The sequence below is a fragment of the Lytechinus variegatus genome, chromosome 17, assembly GCF_018143015.1.
Source record: "Lytechinus variegatus isolate NC3 chromosome 17, Lvar_3.0, whole genome shotgun sequence".
Taxonomy (NCBI): domain Eukaryota; kingdom Metazoa; phylum Echinodermata; class Echinoidea; order Temnopleuroida; family Toxopneustidae; genus Lytechinus; species Lytechinus variegatus.
The window spans coordinates 17,543,585-17,568,863 of record NC_054756.1 but is presented as its reverse complement, the minus strand read 5'-3'; the positions used below and the strand labels follow the sequence as shown (position 1 = coordinate 17,568,863).

Genomic DNA, 25,279 nt, shown 5'->3' with positions numbered 1-25,279 from the left:
ATTATATTGGACATGTGTCGAAATTACCGAAGATGCTACTGCATATTAAGATGAACAATCAAGACATCCGAGTCGTTCCATGTTGGTTGATAGCATTACTGAATGATTTAAGAGAAATATATAATTTCACACCTCTACAACCTGACCTAACTTCAAAAGGCCTAGGTTTTCACCTTACCTGCTCTTTTCCTTGAATAAGAATATTCTTAAACAGAATAAACCAATCTGGATAATCAATCACATGTCTGAGCTTCATTGATCAATCGATCTCTCTCTCTAAAAAATGAACAAAATGATGACATCACAATATTTTTCTTCGGTTTGGGTGTCTTGACTTGGCGAACCATGATGAAAAACATCCAAGACCCGAACCCGATAGGTATCGCTCCATGGGACTAAAATACTGAGGCATATATGAATGCATACTACAAGGTTATAATAACTTCGAATTAATTATACTAAAGGGATGCTCCTGGCTGAAAATATCTATATATAAATAAATAGAGTAAAATTCACAAAGAAATCGGTTGATGTCACATCCCCATTTTCCCTTCTTATGTTATTACATGAAATCATAATTATTGTTTCATTTTATTTAACAAATGTGTAAATGATGTGTTTCCATTATTGTGAAATAAGTTGCAACAATAAATAATTAAATGCTCTTAATCAGTTGTCAATAAATAGTTTGAATTTTTGGTAGAGAAATCTTGAATAAACCTAATTTCTTATAATAAAAAAAAAAAAAAAAAAAAACAAATGGGGAAATAACATCATAGGCCCACCTGATGAATATTTGTAAAGACATACCTAAAACTGTTTCACCATGATAATGTATTATCTTTAGAATCCAATAACCCAGTTATTTATGATCCAATTTTGACCACTGCAGCAGCACCACCAACTTCAGCTTCTACAACTGCAACAACAATACCAACACCTACAACTGCAACAACAATCTCAAAGCCTCAAATTCCAACAACCGATGCAACAACCACTTCTAAAGAAGGTAACTAAAATTAATTTGGCGACTTTTTTTTCGTAATTGCTAGTTTAATTCATTCTTCTTTCAATTATCAAATATTCACAATTAAAATGGAGGAGCGTTTTGGCCCAGTAAATTAGTCTTCTGAAACATAGGGTCGTGGGTTCGAATCCAAGCCATGGGGTAATTTCCTTCAGCAAGAAATGTATCCACATTGAGCTGCACTCAACCCAGGTGAGGTGAAAGGGTACCCTGTAGGAAGAAATTCCTTGAATGCTTGAGCGCCTATAGGCAGTCCAGCTAAAACCAGGGTAATAATAGAGACGTTGTTCATTATGTATCATGCACTATGCAAGAACTGACTATTATTATTATTATTAAAATTTGTGAGTTTGTTTGTTCTCTAACATAATTCACTGTTTAAAAATGATTAGGTGAAATCCGGTGAAACAGTTCTAGTATAACGCTCTAACTTACTAATTCTTGTAAATTTTGTATTTTTTCCATTTTGTTTTATTTTATTTTATTTTATTTTATTTTCTTTCTTTCTTTTCTTTTTTTTTTTTAAATTTAATTAATTAAAAAACCCGAATTATTTAATTTAATTTAATTTCATTTTATCTTATCCTTTCAATTCTATTTAGCTTCATTTTATTTTATAACATTAATTTCTTTTCAGGGGAGGGAAGAGGGGGGGGGGCTTCTGAAATTCTTTTCTGTAGGGCGGGTTATCGGGGTTATATAAAGCTGCTTTATGAGGGTTGGAAGGTTTTCTCGCCCCAGGCCACCCCTATTAAGAGAGTATAAATCTGGAGAAATTGCTGCATTTGGATTATTCACTGACTGCCGATTTGGCACCTTATTTTACAGCATATCAACCGACTTCGATGTCGCCCTCCTCATTGAATCCGTCATCACAAACTAGCAGAGATGATATCACGTCGGAACCGACGATCATGATGACATCATCAGATGGAGGACAAGGTTCGTCATCCTTGGGTGTCATCGATGAATCAACAACTTTTGGCAACGATTGTAATCAGACTAGTAAGTTTGGTATGGAAATGCTAAGGGTTGTTTGATTTTACATGCTAAATTTACTGTTAGATTTACTCGCTAAAGAAAGAAAATTGCCTATGTTAAATATTTATCATATTCACTGTGATAAATGCTTTTCTCACGCTGAAATCGTATATTCCCGGTCTAAATTATGTTAAAGGTAATTTACAAGACATGCAACCTTTCGGTTTACGGTTTATGTTACGGTAGAAAGTCTTGCAGCAAATTTTCCGGAGTTAACCTTGAAACTCGGGGCTTGTATCGGCAAATTTCGCGTTATTGCCTAGTGATTCGTCTAATATTCTTGCTTTAAATTGGGCTCGTCTTGCCTAATGTCAAGGGTCCGTTAATCGAAACAGCATCTTTGTCTGATTTTTCATAGCCGACGGAAAATCGCAAATGATTATGCCGTTTATCCAGATTCTTGGGCGAAACTGCCGTTTCGATTCGCCGACCATCGACTTACATTTTCATTGATATACTGAGTTGTTGGATTCATTCTGTGTAGCTGTGCGGAAACTCTCAAAGGTTATTTCTTAAACCTTGTTTAGGTCGGTATGTACAAAATTCAATTTCTTTTGTACAAATTAGTCTTCCAAATTAATGTAGTTCAAATAAGTTATCGTATTTTTATTCACGGAGACAATACTAAAATTTTCTAATTATTTTTTAATGGGAAGTAACAGAGTGAGAGAGGAAAACCCTCCCAATCTCTGTTACGATGTTGTCTACCTACCTGGATATCGAAGTGTCTCACATTTTATCGTGCCCTCACAATGGCGTGACCGACAGTACGCCATGCACTTTTCATTATCATCATAGCAAATTATTTTCATCTTTTACATTTCAGACACGACCCCATGGATTATTGCTGTAGTTGTCCTATCCTGCGCTCTTCTGGTCTTTGTCATCCTTTTTATCTTCACATATCGACTAGTGTAGGTCAACTTTTGTTTATCATATCATGTGGCTCATTCTTTAACGGTTCTTCTTCCTTAACTTTTAGGAGAGACTGATACTGATCTGTCAAGGGGTGCTTACACCCCGATATCTGACACCCCTTTCCCCATTAACTTTTGCACACGTAGTGAATACTCATTTGTGTCTCATGTATTTTTCTGCGATTGGCTTTTAAAGGAGACACCCGAAGAATCCAAAGTATTTTATAATGCCTTTTTGTGGTCATCATTGTAAAGGGGAAGTATTACTAATCAGATATATAACTTCGCTTTTCAAAATAGTCATTAGAGTTTGCAGAAATCAGCTCTCAAAAATGATTTATTTTCATGCCATATTTCTGCCTTCCATCGGTCCTCTTGCGAGCTCCAGCTGAGTGACGTCACACAATGAGCGTGAGCAGCTGAGCTGACAGCAGCCCATTGAAGACGATCTTTCCAATCAGCGTTTTTTGCTCTTAGAATTGTTTATTCCTCACAAGATTGGTCTTGTTATATAGATAAAAGTTTGAATTTACTGAACAGTGAAATAAAGTGCACATTTAACGTATTTTGGTAACCGATATTTAGCTTCGAAAAAATGATTTTTTTTCAAGAAATATATTTGAATAAACAAAGCATATTTTCACTTAGAAATCACACTTGCGACAAATTGATATTATAATCAATATAAAGCATAGACATTCTTCGTCACGACTGAAAAAAAATTATGAAATTTCATTACGTAACAAAGTCAGGAACCACAAAATAACATGGCAATATCCATCGCGAAATGATTGAATTTGCAGTTGAATTGTCGAAACATGATTAGCCCACAGCGGCGAGCGGACTTTGTTTCATATACCTTAAAAGCCCATTGTGACGTAGAGAATGGTCTGTGGCCAAACATGTTGGCCAACGTTTTGTCGTGTGCGAGGACCCTGGTTCAAAACTCGGATTGGTTTGGTTATTTTTTTTATTCCTTCTCGTCCCTACCCAGCTTTTTTTTCTTGTGAAATCCCATTCAGACCTGTATTTATCAAATCTTATTTAATTGCTGCTTTTGATTTTCAAGTTCTTGATTAGATTCTACTCTTATTTGGGATGGGAGGGGTACAGGATGAGTTAAAAGTCAAGTCCACATCAACTAAAAATTATTTAAATAGAGTAATTTCCCTTGCTGTTTTTACTCAAAACAGTCACAAAACAATGATATGCAAATTAGTGTTGTCACTCACATCACATTCGTTTCTAATTTTTTTGTGGCATTTTGTTTTTTTATTCTTTGCAGATTTGAGTATAGGAATTTGTTCATCCGAACACAATAGGTTACATTTACGGAACTGTAACTCTAAATGTTATTTGGAGGAATTAAAATCCCTCTGAAAATTTTTCAGAAAATAAATAGAAAATTAAATATCAAATCTACATGTCATGTAAATATATCAAACAACAAAATACAAAAGAACTTAGTGCGTGTGACATAACGGTTAGTGTAATTTACACATCGACACCGATGAGCATATCATCGTTTTATAAATTAGGCAAAATTTCTCAATGTTAGAGTAGTAATTATATAAATTTGAATCAAAGTTTTTATGAAATTTCCTGCAATATCTTATTTTTCTTTAAATTCAAATGAATTTTTGATTGTGTGGACTTCTCCTTTACTCTTAATGTAGGGAATGCATAGCAATATTTATCCAGAAACAAAATTGTCTTAAAATATGCAAATCTGTAATTGGGCACATGTTCACTTTTCTTTCATCCAGGCCACTTCCTCACACCCACCAGGCTTACAGTCTTAGAACAAAAAAAATGATGAACCATCACACAACAGCACACAACATTCAGTGCTTCACAATAAATATTTCACTTCTGTTCATACATGTACATGCAATAAATATTGTGGAAAACAAATAAAAGGCGTACCCATATTCAAATACCGTTTAAAAGGACAAATATATTATACCTTTCGAGAAAAATCAGCACGTTAGATATCTAAATATGGGGCACTGCAAGAAACTTATGTTCCATTGCAAATCAAGCGTAAGTCTTAAATTCAAATTCAAGCGTAATAAGGTCGAGTTGCAATAGCAGTTCAACTACATGTACATGTTTGTCTTTAATCAAAGGACTTACCCTTGATTTGGGACGTGTGATTGATTAGAAAATTTCTTGCAAAATGCCCTAATAACATTAAAATTGTTTTTTCGTTTTAAGTTGTGTGTTCTTATTTTCGACAAGCTGTATTCCTGTCCAAGTCAATTTTTTTAGTTCTCTCCAAAACTGTGCTCAAAATCGTTTCCAAGATCGATAAAGATAAATTTTCTGTTGCATCATTATCAGTCCAAAACTTGCATCGTAGCTCCTGGAAAGAGTGAAGAAAAAAATGGCTATATCAAAATCAGTAAGAGGACATGATGGAATCTCCCAGATTGAAGTAGCGAGCAGAGACCAGAAGTCACCAGAGTCAGCAAGTGTGCAGATCTGTGTGTAGAAGAGAGAAAAAATAAAGAAATAATTTAAATAATCAAATCAGAGTATGAATTTCATTATCTTGATGATTGACGACGTGCGGTGGCATGTAATTCCCGGTCAACAACAAATAATAGTAGGTTTAGACACCTGAAAAATTCCACTCAGAACACTGGTGCTCTACCTCAACGCTCAAGTGATGTTTGTGTAGGCCCCAATCTACTTACCGCTTAGCGGTAGTGAATCACTTGAGGTACGGTACTCTGTGTCATTACAAAGAGTGCATTTATCTTCATTGTTTTATGTTGAAGGCACTACGCATTTATATGTAGAAGCACTCTAATCAGAAAGAAACACCAGACTCTAGTTTTGGCCAGGAATCAGCATGATCAGGGTAACCACTGCTGAAAATTTGTCTTGCTTCATGACATCGGCATTATGGTGATATAATTCTGTGTATCTGGATGTATACGATACAGGGCCCTCCTGAGCATAAACGCATTGGGTACTAGACCTGTGTATAATAAAAACTTAAACATTTGGCCTTATCGTGAAAACATTCGGCCTTATCGTGAAATTTGGTGTTTGTGCGCTCGTTGTGTACAAAGTCAATGGGAGTGGATCACCGCCGTTGACGAAATAAACGGCAGTGAATGGACTGGTGACAAAAACTACGATAATGCCAAACATTCCTCTGAAACAGCATATTTTCAGCCATGGTCCATGCCAGTGCTCCTAAATAATTTAATCGCCTGAGTCCTGACCAGTTTATTTAGAAATCTGACTGAAAGTGAAGTCTTTGTGAAGAAAAATCTGCTGGAATTGTGCAAAAACATTATTTCTAAAATAAAGACTTTTTAATTTTAATAGTAGTCATGCCAAAATGCATGATTCTAAAATTATATCAGATCTGTATCTGTCATCTGACCTGAATGCATCGTCAGAACAAGTACAGACTACAGTTTCCAAACATGCTTACCTTGAGTTGACTTTTGACTGGATCAAACAGCGTAACCTGCATCGGCAGCAAGTGAATGGGATCGTACAGCTTGGAATCAGAGCAACACAACGAAGACTGTCGAGTGGACAAAATCGGTCTTTCCAGTTCATAATTCAATAAAAATGGACAAAGTAACACAGTTCTGGTTCTCTTATAGTCTGAAGATGTCGAAATCGGATATCACAACACATGAAGAAAACGGTAAATTCGAAGAAAAATAGAGACCAGGAAGGTGTATCAGTGTATTATGCACAGAGAGATAGTGTGTAGTCGATCATGTGACGTCATTATTCTCGACTGTTTTCGATCGCGTGAATGTCTGCCTGGGGGCGGCTGGGGGGCTGAGAAGGGTCTCTATTAATTTCATTTCTTGCATTTCCACAACATCTGTAAGACTTTTTAGTGACATATTTGTGTATAAAAAGACAAGACCTTTCCATTCATATATAATTTGTCTATAATCATCACTTTCGTGAATTTTCTTTGTGTGTATCCTTTAAATAATAATGATCGTTTAACTTTTAGCTAGACAGTTTAGATTTTTTTGGAGTAATTAATGATATCTGAGGTGTGGTTTTCGATCCTGGGATATTATAATCTGACGAATGTTCGTTCTCATAACCATTTTTTTTTGGGGGGGGGCTAACAGGGTCGAACTTTTTCGTTTCCAATTCATCGTGGCTCCTTTGCTATATGGGCATATCTGGACTTCTATCTTTAGTAAGCCTAAGACCTATTCATTCATGGGAACGCAAATGACCACAATTTTACAAGTCCACACACATGCGTACTCTTATTCCAGAGGCGCAAATCATGAATATTCATATTGGAGTCCGGAACTGCGATGGGGGAAAAATAACTTCGCCGCCTGGCAGGGTTGGTAGATCCCTAGGACTAGGGCTAGACCCTGGTACAGTATACTATCCTTGCCCTTGCACGAAGAATTATTGATGGCTTGTGGATATTCAATCGAAATAAATCAATCACAGAAAGTAGTAGCAGTACTCAGCTTCTACATCTGCTTCTACCATAACTGCTACTATTGCTATTACTAATGCTACTACAGACACTATTATAGAACTCCTGTTATTTTCCCGAAAATATCATCTATTTTTTTCAGGAGGCGTAATACAAATCACTCATCAGATATGAGGGTGAGACATGGTCAGTCCCCCGGATTCAATTCTGAAAGTGTAGAAATGGCAAAACCAGTACCATACGACACTGCCATTATCAAGACAGGATCTGCACACCAAGTTAATGAAAGTAGCGGCATTGAATACATAAGTGATGCCGGTGACATGAAAGAACACGCTTACGAAGCTCTTGAGGGTCGTCCTGCCAATTTTGATGACAAAGATTTTACTTACGAGATCAACAATCTGTAGGGTGGAATGAATTGTATGGCTGCGTGCAGATTTATTCGCGGAATCTTTGTAAATAATGATAAAAATAAACAACTTCATAGAAATATAACGAGGATCATTAAAATTAGATCAGGGGTCCGTTGCAGAAAGAGCTGCGTTTAAACGCAAGTCAAAAAATCAATCGCAAGTCCCAAATGCGCGATGTTGATTGGTTGAAAATCAAGTTTTGCATGATTTTTATTGTTGCGATCGATTGCAACTCTTTCTGCAACGGGCCCCAGGAGTTGTGATTGTTGTGGGAGAGGCAATTGAGTAATTTGTCATAGGATATATTTTTTTAGCCCATTTATGGTTGCTGATGAATGAATTAAAATGACTGTTAATTTGGTTATACATTTATTGTTTGGTAACGTATTAATTTCTTGAAAACTCTTCACGTACTTTGATTTTGTATGAATTGAAAAGTGTTGTTGGTTTATGTTTATGGGAAAATGAGAACTTTTGATAGGGACAGAAGTGTAATCAGAATAAAATATTGCTTCATGAATCTTCTCAGCAATTTATGCAATTATGAAAGAACCACTGTGATTGGTTCCTGTTAAGTATTTTGAACAAAGTGCGCATGCCTAGATGATCCGCTGATGGCCGTCTCAAAAATAACATTGGAAGGATCGCCCTGTTCAGCTGTGGCATTGTAGCACTGCAGCCTAAAAAAAGTTCCCTTGAATGATGAAATCAACAGGATTGAGAATGTTAACGTATTTATGCAAGATGGCCTATACCGTAAACTTTCAAATCCCCAAACACCATTGAAGAGAGAGAGAGAGAAAGAATTTCGTCACTTATAGTTATAAATATTATATAATTTAGAATGATTTTAAAGTACATATACGCTCCAACGATTTGAAATAATTGTTAAACAATTCTTGCCTCACTGGAATGAGCACGTATGTATTTTTTTTTTGGTTATTTAATGATATGATTATGCCCTTGCTCCCAAATGAATATTCAGTTCAGTTCAGTTCATTTTATTTCAAATTCCATATAAAAATAACATTAAGAAAATACATATATCTACACACAATAGAAACAAGGATTAAACAATAATTTGGTATACATGGTATATACGAATAATGTTAACATATTGCAATTTACAGGAATTAGGGGAAAGCCAAAAAAGGCCAGATGGCTTGTCGAGCAGGCTACCCTAGTAGGGGGAAATAAATTATTGTCAATATTGAAATAAAACCAGATATAAAACTATATTGAAATTAAATTAACAGAAGAATAGGACAGATACCACACAACCCTATACAAAGCAGCATATCTAAAATATTCAAGATGTCAGCAAATATTTCTTAAGCTTCCTATTAAATACGTTAAGTGTTTTACAAGATCGAATTTCAATTGAAAGACTATTCCAAATTTTGGGGCACGATGTCGGAAAGATTGAAGTGTATGATTTTTTGCAACTGGGTATAAATGATAATTTTCCCTAGTTCTTGTGTTATAAGTATGTATATTACAATTTTTATTTACCATACATGAAACTGTGCTAGGAAGAATATTATTTCATTTTTAAATATCAGTATTGCACATTGGTAATCATTTAGATTAAATATATTAAGTACATTCAGTTGAATAAAAAGATCTTTTGTATGTGCCAAATAATGAGAATGAGTGCATATTCTGACTACTTTCTTTTGGAGAAGATACAATGGTTGTAGTTTTGAATGATAAGTATTAGCCCATACAATATTGCAATAACTTAGGTAAGATAAGATTAATGTATTATATAAAGTCAAAAGAACTCTTTGAGGGAGAATATGACGGAGTTTGCTGATAACACCAACATCTTTTTGCTACCTTATTTGTAATAGTAGAAATATGAATACTCCATGATAATTTTTCATCTATTAAAACACCTAAAAACTTTGTATGATATTAACATCATTATGTTGTGCTTTCCTGTAAATTCGATGTTGGCCTAAATATCTGTACTTCGGCCTCCTGATCGCAATAATCTTTGTTAAATAAAACCATTTATTTTCTAAGTATGGTTGAATATTTTTTGTATGATTAAAAGTTTGAAAAAGTTACTGATCACTAAAGTTTTTTAGGGAGGTATACATGTTTTCTGGTCCATTTAACATCTGACCTCTTTTGTATAATAACAATTACAATTTAAAGCGCTTAGAAATATCAAAGGGGAAGTTCAGTCTAACAACAAGTTTATTGTAAAAATAGCAGTCGAAGGTTTGAGAGGAATCCATAAAATTTTGATAAATTTTAACGTCATATGCGAGCAGCTTTCCTACCTATCGCATATGACGTTAAAATTCATCAAAATTTTATATAACCATATATGGAAAAAAATCAACGAAATGTCATTTTCTCAGAAAATTGAAAAGAGTTTGTATTGTACCTTCAGCATACATGTATCAATAGACAAATCATTTCACATCTGTTTCTAAAAAAGAAACCCAAAGATAAATCGATACGAACCATGAAAATATTGAAATTTATGCATCTTTTATTACATAACATTTGGGGCAGGCGCTAGTTTAAATTTAAATTTCAATAACTTTTTTAAATTGCAATGGATTTTCCTCAAACCTTCACCGAGATTGTTATCATTTTTATGCTATTTTTACAACCTTCTCTTCTTCGGGATCTTCTTCCCCTTAACCCTTAATAGACTGGGCTATTTCGACACCTAAGAAGATGGGGGGGGGGGAGGCTGATTCAGCCCCCCTTATGATCTCGGTCGTCGATTGCGCGATCGCGACGAAACTTGGCACGCGCGTTATCCATGGCATAATCTACCAAACTACAAGATCAAATTCTGCGAAAAATGTCATTGCTAATTAATTATGCTAATTTATGCATACAATCAAAATTTTGCTTTAATTAACTAAATAATGCCCCTAACATTCTAATTTTTGGTACACAGACACGTTATATGAATCTGATCAAATGTTATACTAAAAAAAATCAAAATCACATTTTATTTTCTTATGTATTTTATTGTTTTCTAAATTTCTTATGTATTTCCTTGTTTTTCGACTTTTTGTCTTTTATTGTTTTTCCAATGGAAATTGTCAGGGACTTTATTCGGACCATAAATATGATGGAATTAATTGATTTCATCAGTAAAAGGAAAAATAATGATACATTTATAAAATTTTGGCTAAAAACTCTATTTGCATTGGATTTGTACACAAATTCACGTTTTTGTGCAATTTTGGGTCTGCATGCACTTACGAAATGTTGCGTAATTTTTGAACCGCGTACCGGGGTCGCAAATTTGGTCTCAAAATTTGCGTGAGAATTAAATGTAAAAAGTCAGTGAGCGACGTGGTCAAAAAAATATTCGCGGCAGATTTATCACCAAAAATGTATAGGGGGGGGGGGCAAGGCTGATTCAGCCCCCCAGTATTTTTAGGGTTAAGTCATATACAGTGCATCACATTATGGAAAAAAACGAACCCGTAATTGACTCTATTTTTTGCCATAATAATCATAGGTTTTCTTCATTAGATGTACATCAATGAAAAGAAATGCCTCCCCTCCTTCACTTGAAGCCCATCTCCACGTTCAAAATGCTTTTTATGACTGAGGCACCGCAATTGAAAGTGGTTCTACCAAATTTCTACTTGCACGCGCAAGTTACGATATTCTGTCTTTCACCGCTATCTATTCGGAAAACAAAGTTCTTAAATCAAATATCAGTTTTTCTTCCTTAACATGCTTAATATTAGATTTTGTTCGTAAATAAGACTGACGCATGGTTGAAAAAAGTTGCATGAAAACATTCTTGATATCGACCTATTTGACAGATCTTGAAAAACAAAGCAATGAGCTGACGGAGAATGCTTGGTGAGTCTTGTTCTGTCAGGGGTCGGTGGCCAGAGGGGCAAGAGCCCCCCCCCACATTCCCGGTCATAAATAAACAGGCAGTGGAATAATTAGACGAAAAAAAATGACGGGCCAGATCTGGCGTATATCGGGCAGAATTAACCTTTTGAATACAGTTGCGAGCGAGCGAAGCGAGGAAGTAAAAATTTGGCATTTTTATTAAAAAGTAAAGTTTTAAATGCTTGAATATTCTAATTGCACATAGAAATCTGATGGAATGACAATAACAATTTTGTTTGTGTTTCCCTGTTTGGGGCAAACAGTCACCGGAGTGGATAAGGCTTTGAATATCTAGCTTTGCTGGGGGGGGGGGGTAGGGTGTGCATGTGTGAATCTATCGGAGTCAGCACACAATGTCTAATTCTCAACAAAAGAGCAGTCGACCATGAGGTCTAATGTGCGCCTGCCAAAATTTCATTTTTGTTTGGTGCAAAATGAATACACATAAAATGATTTTGTACATTAATTTGGAATGAAAGCGGGCACAGCAGCCCATGTCGAGTGACTCGTAGACATATTAATCTTAGCGTGCAACAAACAGTCTAATAAAGAATACGTCAAACAATTACATCAAACGGATTTTTGTACCTCCATTATGAGTAAAAGGTGATATTCGTGGAGCATTATTCGAACTGCTATTTCAATATGAATTCGTATATCAATTATATAATTCTTACATGTATCAGCTTACGACTGAACTTTGCTTTGGCTCAAGGTAAGTGCCGATGTGCTATTTCCTGCATGGTTCTACCTATTTTCGGTGCTTGTTTCATAATGATTACTCTCTTGCATAATAATAAAGGACAGTTTTGTTTGACTCGAATTCTTAAGTATTATCAGGTGAACACAATTTTGTAAAGATAACTCATTTTTGGAAATCCATCACAAGCAGCCTGTCATTATGTCTGTCTTATAAAAATGAATTTACAAAGAAATCTAAAAATGCTACACGCCATTTAGAAATGCAATTACCATACGTCTTAGCTATAATTCGCCTCAAATCATGTAAATTGTCTAAAATTGGATTTAAAAAGATGGGTAATTAAAGATAATACAAAATCCCTTACAACGGACTAAGGTCAAGCTTGAATGTACGTTTGGCATTGGATTTTATAAAAACCTGCTTGGGAATTAAAGCTTAACTGTTAAATCTCATCATCAAAACGTGCTGAACGCGAAATAAGATAAAAAAAAGATAAGAAATGGATCCGACCTTCACCATAGAGCACTCCCCTTCCATAGAGCTATAGCTCTATGCTCCTTTTGTTCACGCTAGAGTTCATTGAGTTGTTTTCACTGCACGACGAATTTAAGGACACAGAAAATGTGTTGTAAAAATGACTTTCATGACAATGATTAACAGAGAAGTCTTCGTGAATCAAAAAAGAATTTTCATCCGGGGCTTTGGACAAGTGACACATCAGCCATCTTCTGTCAGCTCCGAAGCTAAGGGTGAAACTACAGTTTTGCTTCAATCACCAATTTTCGACAATGACCTTCCAGTTCTCTCATTTGACGGGCATTTTAAATGCATTTACTGTGTTCTTAAAAATGCTGAACATCACGGAGCAAGAACTTCCTATTACATCTTTGTGAATGATTTTTGATATCCTTTCTTCAAAGTGTTTTACTCACCATCAATTTTCATTATCTTTAAAATCGCTACGATAAAGCATCTCCTGAAAACACGCGAAAGTATGCCTTATGGAGGTCCAAAATATCATGGTAAAAGAAAAGTATTTGCCTATCTGTAATGATACGTACTGATTGTTTATGGTCGTGATTCTGACGATATCGGGGCTCAAAACTACCTCACTGTAAGACTTTTTTGTCGAATCCTCGTTTATTATTCTTTACTATTTGTCTGTCCTTTCTTTGTTCAGGATACACATACCTTGGATGTTTCTATGACAATAACAGAAGAGAATCACTCCCAGATCTGATTTACTGTGAAAAAGATACATACCCTTCCGATTCATGTCAGAATACATGTGGACCACAGGTTCAGTATTGTCAATCTCAAGAGATGACAATTGAACTATGCAGAGATATTTGTGTTGATCAGAACATGAGATATTTTGGACTTCAAGCAGGCACACAGTGCCTTTGTGGTGGATTCTTTGCACCTTATAATGTTCTGGGCCAACCAGATGGGAATGATACATGTAACAGACCATGTGCAGGAAATTCAAGTCAAATGTGTGGAGCAGATATTCAGCAAAGCATCTACCAAATCAATGGTAAGTAATATAACAATTTGGATTATAGGCACCATGTTCTAAAATGATGCAGGGGGGGGGTATAGTGGCAGCTACAGGTTATGATCTTTAAATTATTGAAACCACTTCCAAACAGAAGAAAGACAGAAAAGACGCTAAGGAAGACACACACACACCCACCCACACACGCTCCCCTAAATTTCATTTCACTTCAAATAAACATTTATTTTCCTCCATTTAACAAAATTTCCTCATTTTTGTTAACAAAAATTCATATGAAATCAATTTCCATAAAGAATTTAAATATATACAACCTATGTGTACAGAGGAAATAGCTAGAAGGGTATGGAATGAAAGCCTGTAAATTTATAATCTCCAAATATTCATTCGAGTAAAAAAAAAACAATTTTAGGTTGACTTACTTCCTATCAACATGATAAAAATGCACTGGCGCACTGGCCTGCAGACGGGGGAGGGGCTCGGGGTAGTCATAACCCCCAAATAGTCCACGACCAAGAAAAGACAAAGGGGGGGGGGATAAAGAAAAAGGGTAAGTTAACTTCAATAACAGCAACCTCACAATCTATCACAAAATCATGAAACATAGATTATAATTTTAAACAGTTTAAGAATTTTCACCACACACATCACACTCTGTCCCCTCAATTTTTTTTATTTCATTGCACTACTGCAATATCAATATCTGCCATGGGCTTTAGAAAATGATTATGCGATTTAGTACATTTAAATCTCATAAATTATGGTCCTAATTCTGTTTCTCTCCTGGGGCTGTTTCATAAAGATGTTCCTAAGTTAAGAGCGACTGGTGGTCCTTTCTTGTGCGCTAACCCATCGCCAATGAACATTTTTGGCATATACCATTTACCACAAGAAATTATCACCAGTCGTTCTTAAAGGGGAATGCCCCTTCGGAACAAATAGTCTTGTGTAGAAACAGAAAAATCAAAGAATAAGAATAAAAAAAAGTTTGAGAAAAATCGGACAAATAATGAGAGTCATGAGCATTTGAATATTGCAATCACTAATGCTATGAAGATCCTCACATTGGCAATGCGACAAGGATGTGTGATGTCACTGATGAACAACTTTCCCTTTGGGGGACTATAAAATACCCTCAAAATGTCTTTTTTTGCTTTTTGTTATGATGATACATACTCTTTATCCATGACGTATTCTTAAAAAAAATGTATTACATGCCCTCATGTAGACAGAACACATGATTTATGGATAGATGTGATAAAAGAGGCAATTTCTAGTGAAATAATACCAAAGTAATGGGGAGATTTGTTCACAAGTGACATCACACATCTTTATCGCATTGCCAATTCGCTATCTCCATAGCATTAGTGATCGCAATATTCAAATGCTCATAACTTTCTCATTATTTGTCCGATTTTTCTCATAACTTTCGTTGATCTGTTTCTTTGATTTTTCTGTTTTCACACAAGCGATCTTGTTCCAAAGGTTTCATTCTCCTCTTATTAAAGTCTGAATTTAGTTGCTCATAACTTGCGAACAGCTTTATAAACCACCCACCTGCTTATTAGTAAACCTGTTTAAACAAGTGTTTTTTTTTGTGAATTAACAAATTAAAATATCAAAATGGGTTACACAATATATCTGTGTAATCATATATGGGAGATATGACCAAACTCTGGTTCTGACTCTCTCGCCTTTCAAACATAGGGTCGTGGGTTCGAATCCTTGTCGTGGCATGTTTTTCTTCAGCAAGAAAGTTATCAACACTATGCTACACGACCCAGGTGAGGTGAATGGGTACCCGATAGGATTAATTCCTTGAATGCACTGAGCGACGGTGATGGTAGCTTCCTAGTCCAGATTGGACCTTGTTGTTTGGAAGTGCCCTTTCCCAAAAGCTAACATAGAGGGCACATGTCTCCCAATCTCTAATCAGCGCCAATCTACTAGGGCACACATGAGGTCTCACAGGCCTAATTCATTCCCCATAGACTCATGTGTTAAATTGGCACTTTAAAAAATTCATAAAAAATAAGGATGAAATTCGGGGGTCGAATGTTTACTACCAGTGGATAGGATTTATATCTGGCAATCCATATCTGACCAGAAAAGGGTCCCTCGACCGGCTCATTTTAAAAATAAATTGGCGTGTTTGAAGACACCGTCGGGGGGAGCAGATTCATCAACTCAAACAGCAAAATAGCCCTAATCCTTCCGCCAGTCATAATATAGTCCAAAATTGGTGATATTTCTTCCCAATTAGGGAAAAGGAAGTTCAGTAATTACCAAAAATAGAATCAGTGTTAGATGGACAATCATATGCATACACTTTGTCAATCAGCCATATCAAAATAAAAAAAATAGCAATGGGTTGTCTCGAATGAATATCTATGGCCTACCACTAGTAATTAGGCCCGTGAGACCATGACTATTACAGACCCCCGTTCACTCACGTGTTATATCATAGCTCATCAAAAAATCATTAAAAATCATACCCTCGATAGATTTTGCTTTAATTCACTGACATTAGTCACAATTAACAGTACATTAAGACTTGATATGTTAATCAGGTACTTCACCAGCTCAATCAAAAGTTAAATGGCCTGAAATAAGACTAACCATAATTTCGGCCAGTTCATTGCCACAAAAACCAGAACTGCATTGTGGGTAATAATAATTAAAATGAAATACAAAAATGCAGTCTAGCCTCCCCAAACGCCTTGATTATGAAAGAGCATAAACATAGCATTATGTCTATCGTTTTTCTTTTGATATACAAACATTTGATCTATTTTTAATGAATTATTTTAATCAATAAAGTCATGTGATCTTTACTTACGCCTGTCCGGCATGCTTTGCGCGCGGTTGAATTACTCTCATGTGCCCTATACTGTGGGTCAAATGACGAAAAGTTGAAAATTTTGGTCTCAAAAGAGAGAGTGGGTTCTCCTGAAGAGATTGATACCTTGCATTCAATACCTTATCTGACTAAACGTGTTAAAAGAGAAGAAAACGTCTCATTAGACACCCCTCATTTTAATGTAAAAATGCAGTCTTCCATTCATATATTTTGTGCGCTTCCTATGGTATTGCAGCTACAAATTCTACTTGCTTGATGTCCATCAATGGGCTAAATATGTATTGTGTGGATTTACAACTTTTTGTTTACATGTTTAATTTCGTTCGTGGTGATTTATTACCTATGTATTCGCATAAGAATAAACAAAGTAAATAAAAGAAAATTGATAACAAACAAAGAGTGTAAGCATTTCTTTTGCTCATTTCGCCTCTCTTCCCTATTATAACCGTTAATTTGGAGGAAGAAGGGGGGGGGGGTGTTATAGGCATCAACCCCGCCCTGCTTACAAGCCAGGAGGATGGGGGTATGTACCCCGACTCAGCACCCCCCCCCTCCTGTAGCTTTCAACGAAGTGAATAGTATTCAAGTGCGCAATCTATGATGTTTTACATCTGACTGAGACAAGTTTATGTATTTTAATGTTTTGTTCATCTTTCTTTCTCTGCGTGCTCTAAATATTGAAAATAGGAATCCTGATGATAATTAGAAGTTCTTTATAATTTTGAAGTTCCTTCTAGTACTTGTTTCATTTCACACTCTCAAACCAACCAGATCTCCTATTGGCAGTAGAAACTCACATTTCTGCATGATAAATGATAAGCATTGAATATACATTTGAAAGCGTCATTTCAGCATCGTAGTCGATAAATGCACTAAATGCCGAGTTACATACTTATCAAATGTTGTTAAACATAACCTATCACTTTGCATGAAACTGTTTGAAGCATTCTCACCACCGATTTCTAGCAGACGACGCCCAGCCATAGCAACGACAGTGTAGAAGTGTAGTCGCGATATAGGGCACACATGAGTATTACAGACCCCCATTCACTCACGTGTTATATCATAGCTCATCAAAAAATCATTAAAAATCAATCCCTCGATAGATTTTGCTTTAATTCACTACTTAGTCACAATTAACAGTACATTAAGACTTGATATGTTAATCAGGTACTTGACCAGCTCAATAAAAAGTTAAATGGCCTGAAATAAGACTAACCATAATTTCGGCCAGTTCATTGCCACAAAAACCAGAACTGCATTGCGGGTAATAATAATTAAAATGAAATACAAAAATGCAGTCTAGCCTCCCCAAACGCCTTGATTATGAAAGAGTATGAACATAGCATTATGTCTATCGTTTTTCTTTTGATATACAAACATTTGATCTATTTTTAATGAATTATCTTAATCAATAAAGTCATGTGATCTTTACTTACGCCTGTCCAGCATGCTTTGCGCGCGGTTCAATTACTCTCATGTGCCCTATAAATCTTGTTGTTTGGAAGTGCCCTTCCCCAAAAGCTAACATAGAGGGCACTTGTCTCCCAATCTCTAATCAGCGCCAATCTAGGGGAGTCAAGATGAGTAGATTGGCGCTGATTAGAGATGGGGAGACATGTGCCCTCTATGTTAGCTTTTGGGAAAGGGCACTTCCAAACAACAAGGTCCAATCTGGACTAGTAGCTTCCCTGCAGTGCCGAGGAACTGAAACTATCCGCAGTGACTTTGAGTATAATATCTCAATCTACATCACCTGATCACGATACATACCGTATAACACTTTTTGAACTCATATCATGACAATGTGTAAGATCACTTTGAGCAATCAATCATCTTTTAAAGACCGGAAAAGTAAGATCTCTATTCAGTCAAGTTTTACAATTTTATAAAGTAAAAACGCAAATGAGAAAAAAGATCCGTTTCCTATTCTTTTTAAATTTCAACAGAATCACCATCAGACTGTTTTAATCCAGGATATATTTTAAACGGTGACCAATCACAGCAGGATAGTTTATTTTACAACGCAAGTGACGTCATCGACTTCGCCCCCGTCTGTCCACCACCAAGTATCAAGGATGGCGCCACATCTATCACGTGTACTGCATCCGGGAACTGGACAAACCCTCCTCCGACCTGTACGGTCAGGTGTGCCACGCCCACTGCACCCATGCATGCTAGTTTCGGCCCATGGCAGACACTGAATGACAGCTACGCAGTCGATGATGAAGTCTTCTTTGATTGTGATATGGATCCTTCGAGGACGAATCAAACATTGACCTGTGGTTACTATGGCGACTGGGAGACCTTTGGCCCGGATTGTCCAGGTAAGTTTATTTCACACCTCTACAAACCTGACCTAATGCTAACCCTGAATACCCAATATCCAGGATTTCACACTATCTGATATTTCGACTGGCATTCACCTTCTTCTGAAACAAAGTTTATCAATCTAGATAGATCTTCCACTAAATATAATTATTTAGTAATATAACTCATACATTGATTTTACTAGAAGAGTTATCCAGACTATAAATTTGCAAGACTATAACACAATGATATTAATTTCATTGACACAGATACTTTGCAATGGAATCAAAGTGTCGTTCAAATGTCATCAACGCCCCATTTCACGACAACATCCATATCATATAATTATCGAGCATCAATTGCTTCAACTGCCCTTTTATCTTGATATTCAAGTAAGAAATATATTTTCGCAGTGAACAAGTTCTGCGGCCTTAATAATAAAATATTGATGAATATGATGAATTAACAATTACTAGCAGCAATTACCCGTGGCAGCACAGGGGGTAGGAGTCATTTTTCTTTATCAAAGTGTGTGGAGGGGGGAGGGGGTGACATTCTTGTAAGTACAGCTAGACTGCCTATTTACACTGAAAGCCGAGCAGTTTATTGATGAAATATATTTAGACAACTGATTTATAGCAGACTTCTCTTTCAATATAGATAGGAGGTTCAATTAAGTTAAGCATCTTGGGTTGAACTGGAGGAAGAACTTCAATAATCATTACAGAGTGAAATCCAAATCTAACTATAAAATGGAAAAATGTATTAGAACACGGTGTATTCAGAAACCAGTCAAGAGGCAATTATTGTGATATAGAAATGTTATGATCACATGTATTTGGTCGGAAATAAATATGTAAGTACATTGCACATGTTCCTTACAATGCACATTAGACTGCAGTTGTTTGTAATTTTTTTAATTAAAGGTTGCTCAATCATATATAAGTATGGCAGGATGTCGAAAAGATGTGAGAGAAGGGGGGGGGGGTGATAAAATGAGTGAGACAGAAACAGTGGTGGGAAAAATGAGTCAGACAGTGAGGAGAATGAGAGACAGAGAATGGGAAAAATGAGAGACAGAGGGGAAAATGAATGACAGAGAGACAGAGGGGAAAATGAATGAGAGAGAGAGAGATAGTGGGGAAAATGAGAGAGAGGGAGGGAAAATCAGAGAAAGAGATGAAGAGAGAGATAGAGAAATTAAAGAATACAAAAGAGCGAGATAGAGAGGGAGAGAGAGAGAAAAGGTTTTAGATGTTAATTGTGATAAAAAGATAAGATTTGTATTGCTTACATGGGCATTTCAATTTTTTTTTAGAGGTTTTAGATATCTTTTTTTTACTGGTGGATCAAATAGTTATGCATTGAAATAATTGATAAAAATCCTAGAAAATACACTGTAAATGTAGTATGGAATTATTGTGTCTTTTAAAAGTTATATTAAAGTCTTTGTGACAACTGCCCACATTTTGTACGGTAACCACTGAGGACATCGGCCGATTACGGTATGTTGTTTACGTTTCAGCAGCGCTACACATGGATATATACATGCAGCCAGCGCATGAGTGTAGGTCTCACGGGCCTAATTACTAGTGGTAGGCCATAGATATTCATTCGAGCCAACCCATTGCTTTTTTTTTTATTTTGATATGGCTGATTGACAAAGTGTATGTATATGATTGTCCATCCAACACTGATTCTATTTTTGGTAATTACTGAACTTCCTTTTCCCTAATTGGGAAGAAATATCACCAATTTTGGACTATATTTTGACTGGCGGAAGGATTAGGGCTATTTTGCTGTTTGAGTTGATGAATCTGCTCCCCCCGACGGTGTCTTCAAACACGCCAATTTATTTTTAAAATGAGCCGGTCGAGGGACCCTTTTCGGGTCAGATATGGATTGCCAGATATAAATCCTATCCACTGGTAGTAAACATTCGACCCCCGAATTTCATCCTTATTTTTAATGAATTTTTTAAAGTGCCAATTTAACACATGAGTCTATGGGGAATGAATTAGGCCTGTGAGACCTATACCTTGACCATAGCCTATTACATGGGGAATTCCTTAGTGGATGAAATACCTGCCCAACTCTTCAGTAGCAGATTGTTTTTACTAGTAGACATGTTTCAATCATCAAGAGGTCCAAAAACTGAACTTCATGGCTATACAAGCTACATAGGGGGTACTACAGGTAACAAGTTGTCATTAGTAACTAACTCTGTGTTTGTGTACCTGGGCTAGGCTGTGTAGGCTGTGCGTGTGTTTGTCACTGGGGCAATTGCTTGCATGTTGTCGTGTACGTGTTTTTGTATACCGACGAGCGCGCTGCTGTAAATCGTGTATTGCACCCATCACGAGATAAAATACACATTAGATAGGCCTTGAATCAATTGCGCTTGTGAAATTGGTTCATGGGGAAGGGAATGAGAAGAGAAAACTTTAGAATTTTTGCTGAAGAGTGGTGGATTCAAGAGGGAGGGGGGGGGGGGGGGTAGAGAAAAGCATAGTTAGTATGTGGGGGGGGGGGCTGAGAATGAGTTCTACTGCTATCTTGTTCAACTTTTACTGACTTCTAGCCAGACTAGCCCCCATCCATTTAGAATACAAGCCATCTAACCCCCTGTCTCTTTCTCTTACACCCTGGCTTGGCTGTATGTTGATTCTCATTTCTTTTTATTGTTATCTAATTAAACTCATGTGAATCTGGTATTTATATTGTGGACAGATCTTGAATCCAGATATGCACACTATTCATATCTACAATTTGCATTATAGGATTTGGGCCCTACATTGCATCCATTGTTGAGCTACATATAGGCATGTAGGATGTGTGTAAATCCATAGGGCACTAGACATTAGGAGTAACATTAGAAATGGTCATTACATAACACATCTGTATATTTCATGCATTTCTTTGTGATAAAGTGAGTGTACAGATGTTGAAGAAAAGCCAGGAAGGTAAATTAAAAAGAAACCTTCATGTGCCATACAATACAGGTCTCACGGGCCTAATTACTAGTGGTAGGCCATAGATATTCATTCGAGCCAACCCATTGCTATTTTTTTTATTTTGATATGGCTGATTGACAAAGTGTATGTATATGATTGTCCATCTAACACTGATTCTATTTTTGGTAATTACTGAACTTCCTTTTCCCTAATTGGGAAGAAATATCACCAATTTTGGACTATATTTTGACTGGCGGAAGGATTAGGGCTATTTTGCTGTTTGAGTTGATGAATCTGCTCCCCCCGACGGTGTCTTCAAACACGCCAATTTATTTTTAAAATGAGCCGGTCGAGGGACCCTTTTCGGGTCAGATATGGATTGCCAGATATAAATCCTATCCACTGGTAGTAAACATTCGACCCCCGAATTTCATCCTTATTTTTAATGAATTTTTTAAAGTGCCAATTTAACACATGAGTCTATGGGGAATGAATTAGGCCTGTGAGACCTATACCTTGACCATAGCCTATTGCATGGGAAATTCCTTAGTGGATGAAATACCTGCCCAACTCTTCAGTAGCAGATTGTTTTTACTAGTAGACATGTTTCAATCATCAAGAGGTCCAAAAACTGAACTTCATGGCTATACAAGCTACATAGGGGGTACTACAGGTAACAAGTTGTCATTAGTAACTAACTCTGTGTTTGTGTACCTGGGCTAGGCTGTGTAGGCTGTGCGTGTGTTTGTCACTGGGGCAATTGCTTGCATGTTGTCGTGTACGTGTTTTTGTATACCGACGAGCGCGCTGCTGTAAATCGTGTATTGCACCCATCACGAGATAAAATACACATTAGATAGGCCTTGAATCAATTGCGCTTGTGAAATTGGTTCATGGGGAAGGGAATGAGAAGAGAAAACTTTAGAATTTTTGCTGAAGAGTGGTGGATTCAAGAGGGAGGGGGGGGGGGGGTAGAGAAAAGCATAGTTAGTATGTGGGGGGGGGGGCTGAGAATGAGTTCTACTGCTTTCTTGTTCAACTTTTACTGACTTCTAGCCAGACTAGCCCCCGTCCATTTAGAATACAAGCCATCTAACCCCCTGTCTCTTTCTCTTACACCCTGGCTTGGGCCCTTGTCATAGGAAGATGTGAATGTATAGTATGCTTGTATGTTGATTCTCATTTCTTTTTATTGTTATCTAATTAAACTCATGTGAATCTGGTATTTATATTGTGGACAGATCTTGAATCCAGATATGCACACTATTCATATCTACAATTTGCATTATAGGATTTGGGCCCTACATTGCATCCATTGTTGAGCTACATATAGGCATGTAGGATGTGTGTAAATCCATAGGGCACTAGACATTAGGAGTAACATTAGAAATGGTCATTACATAACACATCTGTATATTTCATGCATTTCTTTGTGATAAAGTGAGTGTACAGATGTTGAAGAAAAGCCAGGAAGGTAAATTAAAAAGAAACCTTCATGTGCCATACAATACAGGTCTCACGGGCCTAATTACTGGTGGTAGGCCATAGATATTCATTCGAGCCAACCCATTGCTATTTTTTTTATTTTGATATGGCTGATTGACAAAGTGTATGCATATGATTGTCCATCTAACACTGATTCTATTTTTGGTAATTACTGAACTTCCTTTTCCCTAATTGGGAAGAAATATCACCAATTTTGGACTATATTTTGACTGGCGGAAGGATTAGGGCTATGTTGCTGTTTGAGTTGATGAATCTGCTCCCCCCGACGGTGTCTTCAAACACGCCAATTTATTTTTAAAATGAGCCGGTCGAGGGACCCTTTTCGGGTCAGATATGGATTGCCAGATATAAATCCTATCCACTGGTAGTAAACATTCGACCCCCGAATTTCATCCTTATTTTTAATGAATTTTTTAAAGTGCCAATTTAACACATGAGTCTATGGGGAATGAATTAGGCCTGTGAGACCTATACCTTGACCATAGCCTATTGCATGGGGAATTCCTTAGTGGATGAAATACCTGCCCAACTCTTCAGTAGCAGATTGTTTTTACTAGTAGACATGTTTCAATCATCAAGAGGTCCAAAAACTGAACTTCATGGCTATACAAGCTACATAGGGGGTACTACAGGTAACAAGTTGTCATTAGTAACTAACTCTGTGTTTGTGTACCTGGGCTAGGCTGTGTAGGCTGTGCGTGTGTTTGTCACTGGGGCAATTGCTTGCATGTCGTCGTGTACGTGTTTTTGTATACCGACGAGCGCGCTGCTGTAAATCGTGTATTGCACCCATCACGAGATAAAATACACATTAGATAGGCCTTGAATCAATTGCGCTTGTGAAATTGGTTCATGGGGAAGGGAATGAGAAGAGAAAACTTTAGAATTTTTGCTGAAGAGTGGTGGATTCAAGAGGGGGGGGGGGGGGGGGGGTAGAGAAAAGCATAGTTAGTATGTGGGGGGGGGGCTGAGAATGAGTTCTACTGCTTTCTTGTTCAACTTTTACTGACTTCTAGCCAGACTAGCCCCCGTCCATTTAGAATACAAGCCATCTAACCCCCTGTCTCTTTCTCTTACACCCTGGCTTGGGCCCTTGTCATAGGAAGATGTGAATGTATAGTATGCTTGTATGTTGATTCTCATTTCTTTTTATTGTTATCTAATTAAACTCATGTGAATCTGGTATTTATATTGTGGACAGATCTTGAATCCAGATATGCACACTATTCATATCTACAATTTGCATTATAGGATTTGGGCCCTACATTGCATCCATTGTTGAGCTACATATAGGCATGTAGGATGTGTGTAAATCCATAGGGCACTAGACATTAGGAGTAACATTAGAAATGGTCATTACATAACACATCTGTATATTTCATGCATTTCTTTGTGATAAAGTGAGTGTACAGATGTTGAAGAAAAGCCAGGAAGGTAAATTAAAAAGAAACCTTCATGTGCCATACAATACAGGTCTCACGGGCCTAATTACTAGTGGTAGGCCATAGATATTCATTCGAGCCAACCCATTGCTATTTTTTTTATTTTGATATGGCTGATTGACAAAGTGTATGTATATGATTGTCCATCTAACACTGATTCTATTTTTGGTAATTACTGAACTTCCTTTTCCCTAATTGGGAAGAAATATCACCAATTTTGGACTATATTTTGACTGGCGGAAGGAT

At 36.7% G+C, this 25,279-nt stretch overlaps 1 protein-coding gene across 1 annotated transcript; it reads left to right on the top strand.

The window, feature by feature from the left end:
• The first annotated feature begins 7,656 nt into the window (after nucleotides 1-7,656).
• LOC121431280 (P-selectin-like) lies at nucleotides 7,657-19,228 on the top strand. Its single transcript, XM_041628789.1, has 4 exons — nucleotides 7,657-7,841; nucleotides 12,429-12,457; nucleotides 13,626-13,982; nucleotides 18,771-19,228. The coding sequence occupies exons 1-4, from the start codon at nucleotides 7,657-7,659 to the stop codon at nucleotides 19,226-19,228; spliced, it is 1,029 nt and encodes a 342-aa protein (XP_041484723.1).
• The last annotated feature ends 6,051 nt before the right edge of the window (nucleotides 19,229-25,279 follow it).